The 13,616-nt window shown below is 47.5% G+C and overlaps 8 protein-coding genes across 8 annotated transcripts; 4 read left to right on the forward strand and 4 right to left on the reverse strand.

The window, feature by feature from the left end:
• Positions 1–201: 201 nt before the first annotated feature.
• KLTH0B09284g (RTA1 domain-containing protein) lies at positions 202–1,281 on the forward strand (the record flags this gene model as incomplete). The annotated part of the gene is made up of 1 exon (XM_002552144.1): positions 202–1,281. One exon carries the CDS (start codon positions 202–204, stop codon positions 1,279–1,281), a length of 1,080 nt encoding a protein of 359 aa, XP_002552190.1.
• Positions 1,282–1,349: 68 nt separating this feature from the next.
• Positions 1,350–3,008, reverse strand: LCB1 (serine C-palmitoyltransferase LCB1; the record flags this gene model as incomplete). Its single annotated transcript, XM_002552145.1, has 1 exon — positions 1,350–3,008. The coding sequence occupies one exon, from the start codon at positions 3,006–3,008 to the stop codon at positions 1,350–1,352; it is 1,659 nt and encodes a 552-aa protein (XP_002552191.1).
• A 993-nt stretch (positions 3,009–4,001) lies between these two features.
• PRC1 (carboxypeptidase C PRC1) lies at positions 4,002–5,579 on the forward strand (the record flags this gene model as incomplete). Its single annotated transcript, XM_002552146.1, has 1 exon — positions 4,002–5,579. The coding sequence occupies one exon, from the start codon at positions 4,002–4,004 to the stop codon at positions 5,577–5,579; it is 1,578 nt and encodes a 525-aa protein (XP_002552192.1).
• Positions 5,580–5,893: 314 nt separating this feature from the next.
• LIP1 (sphingosine N-acyltransferase subunit LIP1) lies at positions 5,894–6,316 on the forward strand (the record flags this gene model as incomplete). The annotated part of the gene is made up of 1 exon (XM_002552147.1): positions 5,894–6,316. The coding sequence occupies one exon, from the start codon at positions 5,894–5,896 to the stop codon at positions 6,314–6,316; it is 423 nt and encodes a 140-aa protein (XP_002552193.1).
• A 56-nt stretch (positions 6,317–6,372) lies between these two features.
• On the reverse strand, positions 6,373–9,381 carry TAF1 (histone acetyltransferase; the record flags this gene model as incomplete). Its single annotated transcript, XM_002552148.1, has 1 exon — positions 6,373–9,381. The coding sequence occupies one exon, from the start codon at positions 9,379–9,381 to the stop codon at positions 6,373–6,375; it is 3,009 nt and encodes a 1,002-aa protein (XP_002552194.1).
• Positions 9,382–9,611: 230 nt separating this feature from the next.
• On the forward strand, positions 9,612–10,163 carry RTT102 (Rtt102p; the record flags this gene model as incomplete). Its single annotated transcript, XM_002552149.1, has 1 exon — positions 9,612–10,163. One exon carries the CDS (start codon positions 9,612–9,614, stop codon positions 10,161–10,163), a length of 552 nt encoding a protein of 183 aa, XP_002552195.1.
• A 102-nt stretch (positions 10,164–10,265) lies between these two features.
• On the reverse strand, positions 10,266–12,254 carry RNH70 (Rnh70p; the record flags this gene model as incomplete). The annotated part of the gene is made up of 1 exon (XM_002552150.1): positions 10,266–12,254. The coding sequence occupies one exon, from the start codon at positions 12,252–12,254 to the stop codon at positions 10,266–10,268; it is 1,989 nt and encodes a 662-aa protein (XP_002552196.1).
• Positions 12,255–12,634: 380 nt separating this feature from the next.
• On the reverse strand, positions 12,635–13,612 carry DYN3 (dynein light intermediate chain; the record flags this gene model as incomplete). The annotated part of the gene is made up of 1 exon (XM_002552151.1): positions 12,635–13,612. The coding sequence occupies one exon, from the start codon at positions 13,610–13,612 to the stop codon at positions 12,635–12,637; it is 978 nt and encodes a 325-aa protein (XP_002552197.1).
• Positions 13,613–13,616: the final 4 nt, after the last annotated feature.

Below are 13,616 nucleotides of genomic sequence, written 5' to 3' on the forward strand. Positions count from 1 at the left end.
AGACTCAAGTCAATCTAATCTCGTTTCCGCAAGTCCAGCGCCCCTTCTCCTGAAAAGCTGCGAAGACCTGACCAACGATTAAAAAGCGCTAGAACACACGCAGGGTATCTCAATCGTAGTTCTACAGATCCACGCAGCGCGGCGCAGCATTGCTCAGAAAAAATTATACTCGTTTGATAAACAAAGCTTTGATAAACACAAATGTCAGCGACAGTTAAGGAAAAAGTGATGTTCGCAGCGACGGTGTCGCTAAAGCCATCGTCATACACGGCAGCAAACGGCACCATAGTACACTACTTACAGAGGCCGTATTATACGTACACACCGACTGTGGGGGGTGCAGCCGTATTCGCAGTGCTGTTCGGCATTTCACTGGTTGTTTTGAGCGTGCAGTTGTGGCAGTACTCCAAGCAGCGCACGTCTATGGAGCGGCAGATTATGGCGGACGGATCCGTATCGCGCGACCAGACGGAGGATGTTGAGTCACATGATGATGGCGGTCTCGGGCTCGCCGCACCAGCAGCGGTGCAGCCCTGCTCGAACGCGCGACTCATCGGAAAGTTCGTGCCACTGATGGTTGGGATCGCCGTGGAAATTGGGGGATACGCCGCACGCATTGCGTCACGAAATGACTTGTACTCAATTGGCCCCTATGTGGCGCAAGCAGTCATGCTGCTGGTCGCGCCCGCACTCATGGCCGCAACCATATACATGAACTTTGGCCGACTGCTAACATTGTTGCGTGCGACGCAACTGTCAATAGTGCCCGCGCGCTTCAACACTACTATTTTCGTAATGGGTGATATACTCAGTTTCGTGCTTCAGGGCGCCGGCGGAGGCATTCTGGGCGCCTCTGACAACCACCAGCTTGGATCCAACATCGTCATTGGTGGACTGGCTATTCAGGTCTTTGTGTTCGGGTTTTTCGTGGCCACAGAAGTGCGTTTTCTCATGTGCGCAAGGCGTATGTCACCCGTGGCTTACCGTATTTCACGCCATTGGAAGGTGCTAAACATCAACCTCTTTGTTAGCAGCTTACTGATTCTCGCGCGTTCTATTGTGCGGCTTGTCGAGTTCGCCCAGGGGTTCAACGGGTACATCATGGAGCACGAATGGTTCATCTACGTCTTCGACGCGGTGCCCATGTTCCTCGTCGTAGTGTCATTCATCGTGTTCTTCAACAATGGAAACCTATTCAGAGTCGAATTCGAGTGCACTTCGATGATCTCTGACTCGCGCAAGTATTCAATGGACACTATGACTGGGTGTATAGATAAATAGGCGGCGCACCCTTGGCTCGTTCCAGAAGCATAACTAGTCTAGATTAAGTCTACATGCAATTTATCAAACTATTCTGAGGTGCAGGCGAGGACGGCGCTCTTAACGCTTTCGCACGCACTGCGCAATTCGTCTTCAGTCATCTTGGCGCTGCAGCAGAGCTTAAGGCTAGGAGTCACGGGTAGGGTCTCGTGCTTCAACACGAAGGTGTTGCGAGTAAGCAACACTTTGTGCTCCTTTAAGGCCATATCAACAATGCGTTGCAAGAGCTTCTCTTCGCGCTCGCACCCTTCAATGTACTTCTCACTCAAGTTTTTAGCGTGCATAGCCGATAGTTCTTGGAATAGCGATTCTTCAGTGGTGTGGAACACGCGCGAACGGTACTCATCCGTGAGTCTGAAATGCAAAATGCTAGATTCCTTGGAGGACGTGACTTCGATGTAGGGAGAAAGTTCACTGTCATCGATGAAGAGCTGGTGCATGAGCTGTGACAGGGAGCGCAGCTTCTGTACTGCGGAATTGTCGTGCTCTAGATGATCCAGGACTCTGGACGCCGTGGTCACGGCGAAGGCTGGTAGTGCTGCGGAAAATGTGTAAGCGTGCGAGCCAATGCGCTGGTGCATGGACATGACGTTGTCGCCAAGCACGAAACCACCTGAAGACCCTAAAGCCACCGCCAGCGAGCCAATTGTAATGTCGACGGAGGCATCGCGCTTCATGTTGTAATACTCAGCGATACCGCGGCCGTTGGCGCCCAAAACGCCTAGCGAGAAAGTCTCATCAACCAACAATCTGTATTTGTACTTCCGCTTTAGTTCCACGAGCCGAGGCAAGTCGGGTATGTCGCCCAAATTCTGGAAAAGGCCCTCGGTAACGATGAACTTTCTGGGAAGCGATGGCAGTTTTTCATTGAGCTCGCGCTCTTGCAGCTGCTCAAGGAGCTCCTCAAGGGCCTCCATATCGTTATGGTTGTAGTAGTAAACAGTAGACCGACTCAGTTGTAGAGCATTCTGGAGGGCGACATTGACGCGGTCATCAGCGACAATCACGTCACCACGCTTGGTAAAGGCTGGGATTACGGAAGCTGCGATGCAGAAGTCTTGGCCGTAGAGAACAGCTCTTTCGGTGCCGAAAAAGCGCGCCAAGTTGTACTCCAGTTCCGAGTGCACATCCTGGTTACCATAAAAACCGGCTGGCCCACATGCGCCGACACCGTACTGGTGGATAGTGTCTTTGGCGGCCTTTACAAACTCGGGGTCGCTAGAAATTTGTAGGAAACTAGTGGACGCGCAGTTGAGCACGTCAGAGTAGGACTCGCGGCCCTCGTCGCGCGTCAAGTTCACACGAGTAGGCGCGCTGCTGTTACCCATAAGTACGGGCGTGGACTTGGCGCGCCACTCGAGTTTTATGTTTTGCTGCGCGATAGGTTCGGGTTCCCACTCGTCGAGAAGAGCCTCAACCTCGCGCTCCGAAAGCTTGGGGGCAGCCTGCTCGCCCTGCTTGCGGGGTTTCCTGAAGAAGTAGATGATACCATATATTATGAGAAAGAGCTCAAAAAGCGTGCGGTAGGGATCGTCCTGGTGCGACTTCCGTACGTACGACACCACGTAGCGCATGCCAGGGATGGCGTGCGCTGCGCGTTGACAGTAGTACCACACGTACGACGAGGAGCGCAGGACTGCCTCTGGGACTGGGATGGATGAGGGGAGAACCTCTGGAGGCTGGCGCATTGTGGTCTTTGTAACAGTAGGGAGCCTCGTGCACTGCTGGTAGAGGAGGAGAGAGTGGGTTTATGTCTGTTCATGATCCTAGGACGCTACGGATATGTTATGGTATCGAAAAAGTTACAGCATCGGTCCTTTCTTCGTTGAACGTGATGTTGAGGATTACGCAAGCAAGTTTTACCGAAGTTACAGCTCGGGGCCGCTAGCCGGTGTTTCAAGAGGCGTGTTTGACTCTTCTCTGCTCATTGCCTCCAGATGACCTTCAACCGCGGTGTCCTCCAATGACGGTTGCAAGAAATTTGCAACTGAGGCGTGTTCCCGTATACCAAAACAAGGAATGGCTCACAACTGACCGCCGGACGTTTTCAGAAGCTGCGCTCCAGAGCTGTTGGACGGTTTTCGGTGCCAACGTAGTGCGTTGAAGTTTCGGCTCAAGCTGTGCTCTGCGGCCCGCCCTGAGCGGAGCTCGCTCTATGTGCTCTACGAGGTGATAGTTTACCCGAACTTGAAAATAGCGATCACCTGATGATCCTGTTAGCGCGCCTTCACCCGTGCACCCAAGTCGCACCACAACCCATACCTTTGTGGGTCTTGCATCCGTACATGCGTTTGAGCCCATCCACCCATACCTCAACATCCTTACATTCGAACTCTGCTCTCAACTGCTGTTCGATTCTCCCAGGAGGTGTAAACAAATAAAAAAGCGAGCTGATTATTACCCGGCTTCATCGGTACCGCTCCGCACCTTGCTGCCTTCAAGGGGCAGAAGATAAAGTATATAAGTTTCGCCCCTTAGCGATCATCCTTAATCCTCGAAAGTTCTATCCACAAGGGACGCCAGCGGACCAAGAAGACAACCTATTGCGACTGAAACCTTTCTTTCAGCGCCCAACTACGATCTTCTTTTCTACTAGCACCCTATTATTCGCGGAAGCGCTTGTGTCAAGCTCAGAAACTCAAGACCGCGGCAAACCGCTTTTCGCTTAAACATCTAAAAAGATGAAGACTTCGACCCTTCTTGCGGGCGCTTTAGCAGCCTCCGCACAGGCTGCCTCGGTTCAAAACGTGTTCCAGGCGAACACCCTGCTCGATAAAGCCATCGATGCGCTAGGACTATCGTCAGAGGACGTCCTAGACTCGCTGCCTAAGAGCCTTAAAAGCGTGTGGGGCGAGATGGGTATGCTGTTTCCCAAAGAGACTTCGCAGCTCGAGTTCGTGACCAAGCCCAAGTTCAAGACTAACCGTCGTCCTGATAGCCAGTGGGATTTTGTTGTGCAGGAGAACCCCTCGCACAAACTGCGTGTCAACAAGATCAAAGACCCCCAGGTATTGGGAGTCGACCCTGGCGTCAAGCAGTACACAGGTTACCTTGACGTTGAGGAGGAAGACAAGCACTTCTTCTACTGGTTTTTCGAGAGTAGAAATGACCCAAAAAATGACCCTGTCATCCTGTGGCTGAACGGTGGACCCGGCTGCTCTTCTTTGACTGGCCAGTTCTTTGAACTTGGACCCTCTCACATTGGCCCCGAAATCAAGCCCATCTACAACCCATACTCTTGGAACTCGAATGCGTCTGTCATTTTCCTTGACCAACCTGTCAACGTGGGGTACTCTTACTCCGGCTCGAGCGGTGTGTCTAACACTGTTGCTGCGGGCAAGGACGTCTACGCCTTTTTGCAACTGTTCTTCAAGCAATTCCCAGAATACGCCTCTGGCCAAGACTTCCACATCGCGGGCGAATCCTATGCAGGCCACTACATTCCTGTTTTCGCTTCTGAGATCCTATCGCACCCAGAGGAGGAGAGATCCTTCAATCTGACTTCTGTTTTGATCGGAAACGGTCTCACAGACGAACTCACCCAGTATCAATACTATGAACCAATGGCCTGTGGTGAAGGTGGCGAACCATCCGTGCTTGAGCCTGAAGAATGTGAAGGGATGCTCGACACCTTGCCCCGTTGTCTGTCTTTGATCGAGGCCTGCTACGACTCTCAATCTGTTTGGACCTGCGTTCCTGCATCAATCTACTGTAACAACGCGCAGATGGGACCTTACCAGAAGACAGGGAAAAATGTTTATGACATCCGCAAAGAGTGCGAGGGCGAGTTGTGTTACGCCGAAATGTCTTACATGGACGAGTACCTCAACCTTGACGTCGTAAAGGAGGCGGTTGGCGCTGAGGTTGACAAGTTTGAGTCATGCAACTTCGATATCAACAGAAACTTTTTGTTTGCAGGTGACTGGATGAAGCCATACCACAAGGCCGTGACAGACCTTTTGAACCAGGGATTGCCAGTCCTTATTTATGCAGGCGACAAAGACTTTATTTGCAACTGGCTTGGTAACCAGGCCTGGTCGAACGTTTTGCCTTGGAAATACGGAGACGAGTTCCAAGACGCGCCTGTTAAGGACTGGATTTCGAGCACCACAGGAGACACCGCTGGTAAAGTCAAGAACTATGAACACTTCACTTTCTTAAGAGTCTATGGCGGTGGTCACATGGTTCCATACGACCAGCCTGAGAACTCTCTTGCAATGGTTAACGACTGGATTCAGGGCCGCTACTCTTTTGAGTAAAGGTGCCTTTTAAATCAGACGACGTCTTGAAGCCCTCTGCGCTGTTGTTGACCAACATCTGCTGAAGGGCGCTATCAAACAAAATAAAACAGCCCAATCGGGGCTCAGCCTAGATATTTTATAAAACTATGTGCAAACTTGTAAAAGCATTCCCCTGTAGTTTCAGTGATACTTGTTGAAAGTAATTGTTGGAGGCTTGTTGGCTCAAACTTGTGCCAAGTACCAACTCCTCACCTTCAACGGTGAATGGTTAAAATCAAGAAACCACTTCATCATCCGATCAACTTGGGCATCCCTAGTACGTCGAAGGAATAATGGCACAAAGAACCCCTCAAATCTACAAACTGTTCCAATATGTCTGCGCGGGACTGGCTCTCATAGCCGCCGTCGAGTATTTCAAATACTCCACTAGGATAAATTATGAATGGTTCCATTGCACACTAGTGGAAGAGCCATGGGAGCAGGGCTCGTCGCTCTCAAGGCTTTACGCGGTTGGCGGGCCTAGCTGTGACAAGCGTGGTGAGTTGAAGACAATTATGAAGAAAATAACTAGGGGCTTCGATCTACAGAAAGAGGGTATCTCTTTCTGTATTAAGGAAGACCTGGAAGTCCCCTCTGTCCACTATCCTATTCATGACAAGAAGGGCGCACCTGGGTATGTAGCATACGCTAGTTACGACTCAGATTCTCGGGACATTAGAGAGGTTTGTGAGGACGCCCCCGTTTTGCATATATAAACCACTCATCGTTATACCTTTGCTTAAATAACACATTTTATTTAGTGAAGCTTGATTCACGCTTCTGCGTTTTCTGCGTTCTCCACTGAGTTTTCTGAACCTGGTGCTGGGCCAGGCGTTGGAGGATTGGCTATTGCGGCGCCTGTTCCTCCGTTATACATCGGACAGGTCTTGTTAGTACGAATGTGCCCCACCATGCCGCACGTAGCACATCTTCTATTTGTGTTTCTCGCCTTAGTAACTTTGCCGTCCTTCGTCTTTTCTTTGGCCAGCTTTCTGGCTTGTCTTCTTTCTTGGGACTTCTGTAATTTAGCTAACTGCTCCTCTAAGAGCTTCTTTTGTTTTAGCTGTTTTTCTTCAGTGTTACCTCCACTGACGAGGTCAATGTTATCGTTCATTAGCTCCTCAAGACCCAAATTTGCTTCCGCCTCCTCTCTTTTTTTTTTATAAGCTCTAAGATACCCTTGGATCACTCGAGGATCTTTAATTATGATGGTTTGACGCTGGATAATTCCGTTCTCGTCACGCTTCTTTCTTATTATTCGAAGCACCTTATTATCATCACGGTGCGACTTTACCTTTTTGTTGGTTTTGTTGACAACGTCTGGATCTTCCATTTCTTCAAATGGATTTGTTATCCTTAAGCTCTTTGCCTGGGTATACCAAGTTTTGCTAATTTCCTCTTCGTATGCCTTCTGTTGTTGTGCTACGTTATAACTATGCCCACCGCTTATCTGTGGCTGCCCTGAATCATCTCCAGACCGCGTGAAACCACCTTTCATTGATGTTTTTAGAAACGAGAAGCCTTCTCCGCACCCTGTCGGATCACCAGCCCCATGAATTTGAACCATTGCACGCATTTGTGTCGCATTCAAAAAGTTCTTGGTCGCTGCCCAAGGTATCAAATTTTCCTCCAACTTTATTAGCTTTTCATCGCAGTTGAAAAATTCGTTATCTTCTTGAAACTGTTGTCCTTGATACATTGATTCCGTCAATGAAACATCTTCTGGTGTTATCATTTTCTTGACATTCTCATTGTCAGGGAGAATTTCAGATTCTTTAAGCTTCCAAAACCCATGATCATCACCATCCCTTTGATATTTCATGAATTCTTTCAATCTTTGACGGTTTTGCATGTCGTTCTGATCAGGAAAGTGCCTAGCAACTTGTTTCACAAGAAGCCTGTGCTCGGCTGATTTGTTTAAAATACGATAAACAATCATTCGCAGTCTGTTCTTGCCCATTGAGGTAACCCTTCTAGAGTTAGGGCCAGGAACTTCGACGACAGGAAAGGTTTGGCCAACCGTAAACAGATGATTGATGTTTCTCAAATAAAAGCGATTGCCCATTCCATTACCAGTGCTTTTGATAAGGAGAAAATCAGTCCCAGAAACTTCGTGCTTGAAAACAGGAGCTCTGATCATGTTATTGTATAATGTCGGTACAACATTACCTGGTTCAACAAACCCGAAGTTCCAAAAAGGGGACTTATCCTGAACGCCGAGCACGTGCGTCTCCCCAACTGGGAGCTTAGGTCTTGACAGATCTTTTTCATCTGTCTTACGGTAGTAATTTATTAGCTTGTTACCCATGCCGAACTTAGATAGCGCAACTGGAGATTCTTCAGAATATTCCATTAAAAATATTGGCGCACTGTCGCCTAAGGTTAGGTCTGGGCTTCTTGCAAATAGCTCACGCACGTCTTTTCCTTTATCTCTTTTTCTCTTTCTTGTCTTGACTTTGCTAAACACAATGTTTGTACCCGGCCGAACCTGACCTCCAAAGTGTGGCCTATGAAAGTGTCTAATATATCCCTTGGGCGGTACAACTTTAAAAAAAGGAGACTGTAATCTGAAGGCTGGCTGTGAGTGTTCAATACTGAGGTTAGAAATAGTGGAACGAATTTTGGTCTGATAGTTCTCTTTCAAAATTTTGTACTTGTCGTCATTTGAAATATTGAATTTCTGAAGCAAGCTCTTCTCGTTGAACGGAAGTAAAGCTGGCTTGGCTTTGCTCTCTTGATGTTCTTGATGTTTATCCTTCACAAAAAGCAGCCTTTCGTCGTTCATGTCCAGGCACACTTTGATTTGGTCAACTTTCCCTTCAACTAAGTTTTCTTCATCCCAGTTCCAATCCTGTTGAATTGTTGGTGTCTCCGAAGATACCGCAACTGAGCGAGTGCTTTTACCGCTCTGAGATTCTTGCTCATCGTCAGAATCGCCAATTATCTTTTTGTAATCCCATTCATCAGCAATCATCATTAGTTCACTAGGAATAGAACCGTCCATTTTTCGCCTTTGTGTAGACTGCTTTCCGTCTGCAAACATATCTTCGAGTGGAACCGTCACAAGACCCGGTTTTTTCTTCTTATAAAGCTCAGACATAAACTGCCAGCTTTTGCTTTTTGACTTGAATAGCCTTCTAGAATCTGGCTGAACTTCAACTCGTAGCTTGAGAGGTAGCATTGGTTTTATATGTCTGTTTGTCAGGTACAAATCTCTTTGCCACTGGTACTTGCTTATCTGCTTCGGAACAATGCTCATCAAGCTAAGGACTTTACCTTTTTGGAACTTAGGAAAGTAGTAGTTCAACAGCTCTTTTTCTTCCCGCGCGACCCTCTCTTTTTCTAAAAGCTTGCGCTGCTCTTCAAGAGCGATTTGGTTCTCATCCGCGAATTCTCCAAAAGGGTGATGCTCTTCAGGAAACGTCGCCTCATGCCCATCTACACCCATGAACAAAGTGTTGTTCCTATCACTGTAACCATCCGCTTGCTCGCCAAGGATCGCTCCGTTACTCATCATATTGAGATAATCGTCGTCCTCTTGTGTCATGTTTCGCATACTCGGTTGGGTCTCTTCGGGTAGCTCCTCCTCAGCTAACTCGTCTTCATCTTCAAAATCAATTGCATCAGGCAAGTGCTCCGTTTGGCCCTCACTTGGGCCTATGTAATTGCCGATTTCCATAGACCCAAATTCACCGCTGAAAACGGCATCGTAGGCGTCGTCCTCATTTGTGAGATCACCCTTGCCCGGCAGCTGCTTTTTTGTTTGCTTCCGGCTAGACATATCAGGTCTGGCTTGCAAAATAAGCGCACAGTCAAGTGGCACTCACGCTCTTTGACTGGTTTGGGTTAACTCCAGTTCGAGTGATGTTCTCTTTTCTCCATAAACTGAATGTCCAAAGTCACGTGACAGCATCATGAAATGAAGGTAGTCTTTGAATACCAATGGTTTCAAGGCCTTAAAGTATAATAGACTGTGAGTGCCGTGCTGTTTTTAAAGACCACAGGTTAGGCATGGAGGCTAGTGCGCTGATATCGAGGGCAAACAATGCAAGCACACACACATTCTCCAACAGCAATCCAAAATATTGGAAATTTGATTGGTATACACCAGTAAAGCCTAAACAAGCCCAGAGTAATGAAAAGTCCAGCGGAGAGAATGATTCCGAAGAGAAGTTTAGTTTCAAGTACAAGACTTGGCTTCCAAGCGAAAAACCGGCGTGGAAACAGCTTGAGGCCGAAGTTGAAGAAATCATAGACCTTGAGCAGTACGACAGAACTAAACAGCCCAAGACTCTCCAGCCAGGGAGCGCTCCAGTGGTTAATGGACAGGCAGCTGCTGACGGGCTGACTGCAGATGACATTAGGGGTGCGGTTGGAGGCCAAGAGACAATGATAGGCTTCTCGGCGTCGGATGCAACAACAAAGAACGACACTAAACCTGCTCAAGCCAATCACGAAGGCCCTGATGGAAGAGTAGACCCCACTGCAAGCCTTGATGCGAACGGCGAGCAGAAGCCTGAGTCTGAAAAAAAGGATGCAGACGGTGATTTAGACTTACAGTAGATAGTTGTATCAATATATTAACGAATGTTGCGATTTTCTTTATCGCCATTAGTTCTATTAGCTTATATTCTCGGCTACTTTCGATTATTCCTTGTGATGTACCTATTCTGCTTTTTTGGTCATTAATAGCCCGATAGCGTCCCTCGCCTTATATACAGCAGCCTGAATCTCGGACTCCCTCTTTTTCCGCTCTTCAAACTTTTCGTCCTTGTTCAATTTGTTAAGCTCTCTCATTATGTTAGCCCAATCTCGCGTATCTCCCGTCCCAGAGCATACAAGAATAACAGTGGATGGGGGGCTTGCGTGATATAGTCCTTTTAGCCTTTGTACGAATCTCTCCCTTGCTGCGGTAAAATCTTCTTTGGTAACACCTTTAGGTGACTCGGCATACTCGCGAGCAAATTCTAGCTCCCTCAATCTTCCGACAAAAAGGTCGTACTCCTTCAAACTGCTCCTTATGTTATCGAATATCTCTTCGTCGTTTGCACATCTCAAGTTGACCTCAGACGCATTTCGACTTGAAGTTAGTTCGGTGTATTTGGGAGCGTAATCATTCAAGCACAGGCTTCTGACGCCAGCTCGTGCAAGTCTCTGAAAAAGATTCTCTGTGTTTACACCAACCCCAAAAGCAAGCCCATTAACTATTTTGAGTTTTGTAAGCTCCATGCACGCGCGAGCGTCCTCGAAAGAATCATGGCCAAGACCTTCGCTATTTTGGATCGTTTGGCTCAAATATTCGGAAGCTAAATACTTTAGGGCAGGTCTGAAAGGAGGCCCAGCTTTATGCTCAAAGATAACAGCTGTGTCGATTATTTTCGGATGTCTCAATTTTAAGACATTCAAGTCTGACTGTAATGAATGACCTATTAAAATGTCGTCCGCGCTCACAAGTTTCAGCAATTGGTTTTGAACATCTTCGAGTGTCACTGTGACGTTCTCTAGCTTTTCCTCGGTGATGCCGCTGTATCTTGTCAGATAATCCACGATTGGCACATCAGGCTTGACAAGGCTATCATAGACAAGGTTGCAGTCAAAATCGACCAAACTGACTCGGGTCAAAACCAACCCGTCTTTAGACATGCACATCTCGCAATCTAATGCAAATGTGTGCGAACCGCCGTGTTCAAAAGACTTCGTACTCTTCCAGGCTGCGTCGCACTCTGCATGAGTTTTTGAAAGAATTTGTTTTTCCTGCTCGCTTAAACCGGGCGTTTCTTCGTGAACCGGGTACTCGTTTTCGAGAAGCTGGTCAGGCCTCAGTACCAGATCATTGAGAGTAATGGCTTTCTGGTTTAATGCCTGCTTCTTCTCCTCCTTCTCTTTTTTGCTAAGTCCAACATTTATAAAAGAGTTGTACGCTGAGTACAAAGTGGACTTGGAACCCGGGGCAGATATAGGAACCCTTTGAATTGTGTCTAAAAGTTCGTCATCGTCCAGCGAGATAAGGGAGGTAGCGCGTGGGTTTTCAGTCTGGTCCCCCCACGCGTGCTTCTTATTCTTTTCAAAGTCGTCGGCTTGAAGCCCAGGGGCGAACAGAACTATCATTTTGTTCATGGACGCCCTGTTACCAACCTGGATCCATCCTGGTGCGTTATTGGAATCCTGGAAAATATACAGCACAAGATCTCTTAGATCCTTGATGGAAACACGCTTCTGAAGAGCTTTTTGACTTATCGATAGAGACGCCGGTTGAGATGATTTTTTCTTCCTTTTAGGGATATTGAGTGATGAACTTGAATGCTGCTCCTCAAGAGTTTTTTTCAGGTTTCCAAGGCTAGGGCCTGCTACTCCACTAGATCGCCTCCTTCTTCTTTTTGAACCCGCTTTCTGATCGCCAGAATTTTTTTCGTTAACAATAATGTCGTCAGAGTCCTTTCGTTGCAGCTTGTCTAGGATTTTTGCCTTAGTGTTCTCGTCTTCGCAAATACTCAGTCTCGCAACACTAGACCTAAAAGACGTCTCATCTTTACCATCTTGCGTCTTAGAACCTATTTTGCGGGCCCCAGCTTGACCATTTTGTATGTGTCCGTCCTTTATGGGGCTTTCTCCAGCAGCGTTAGCTTCTTGACTTTTGCTCAAATTGAATCCCATTACAAAAGTTTGTATCAGGAAGGAGCCTGTCTTCTTGACTTAAGGTCGACAGCAGGTATCTCTTAAGTGTTCTCTAAGAGTTTGTGGTCGCAATTCGCGAAATAAAGAGGCGATACAATTTGAATTTCGTAGCACGCGGGGGTGAGAGTTTTTATAGGTAATATAACCGAACCAGTCCGTTTCTGTGGTAGGTCAGCAATGCCTTCAGGGTAGTTGAATTTATCGCTTCCTTGTTATTATTCCATAGCCGATGAGTTACATCTTTTCATCTGTATAAAAAATTTGTCATGGGAAGATATCTTTCCACGAGAGAGCGCGGAGGGCAGCGATGAGCTGGATCCGTCTTGACCTACGCAGTAAGTGACATAATAAAGGCGTGCTCAAGGGCCAGCCAGATCACTATTGTTTAGTGGCTCGATTTGTGAAGCAGGTGAGGTTGTCTTGTTCTCCAACAAAGAAGCCTTTTGCAAGTTATATGCCTCTGTAAGTTCCTTCTGGATATCAACTTCTTCAAGTTGAACAACCTTTCTTGGCGACCCTGGATCTGTAATGGGCTCAGAATTTGGTTCGCCAGGGATGAGCCGTTCGAATTGGCCACTTATGAACGATTCCTCGAGAACCATGTGAACGGGAAATTTCTCGCCCATAGTCTTGATTTTGCCCTCAGAATCAGAGTTCTTGGGTATGAAAAGCTTGTTGAGCTGAATATACTCTGGCGCTTTCGAAGTATTCTGTCCCGTCGCGACCTTGCCGATCTCTATAATATCTTTCTTGCTTGTATACGTTTCGAGCGCAAGAAGAGAGGCGTGTTTAAGAAAAGCCACTGATCTCAGCGCCTGGTTTATAAACTCCATTTTCAAGGAACTCCAAGCTGCTGTTGCAACTTCCAAATTCTTACAACATTGAGATTGCATGCACACAATCGAGCTATCGTCTATCTCGCAAGGATCTCTCTGCAGCTTTTTATTCACAAGTTCGAAGCCCTCTTGCAGACTCCGTAGCCAGAGCTTTTTGTTGCCATCAAGCCAATCCAGTAGAAACACCCACTTGATACTGCGAGCTCCGGGCTTTACGAATATGGAAAGAAGATCCAAGTTCATAGGCGTTACAGGCCACCCAAGTGTGTATATGTGAAGCACCGTGTCGTTCGGTCTGCCACTGTCCAGCCCGTAGTCTTTGCAGTAATAGCCTATAGAGGAAAGGCTTGCGTTGGCATCAGGAACTTCTAACACTCGTACAAGAAAATCCTGTAGTACACCCTGCGACTCTGCCGAAATGACCACCGCCGTTTCAGTTTTTGATCCAGCACTCAAATCCGCATTGGTTTCTAGTAGGTTGTTCCACAGATTGGTGGCCATCGGA

The sequence above is a fragment of the Lachancea thermotolerans genome, assembly GCF_000142805.1.
Source record: "Lachancea thermotolerans CBS 6340 chromosome B complete sequence".
Classification (NCBI taxonomy): Eukaryota; Fungi; Ascomycota; class Saccharomycetes; order Saccharomycetales; family Saccharomycetaceae; genus Lachancea; species Lachancea thermotolerans.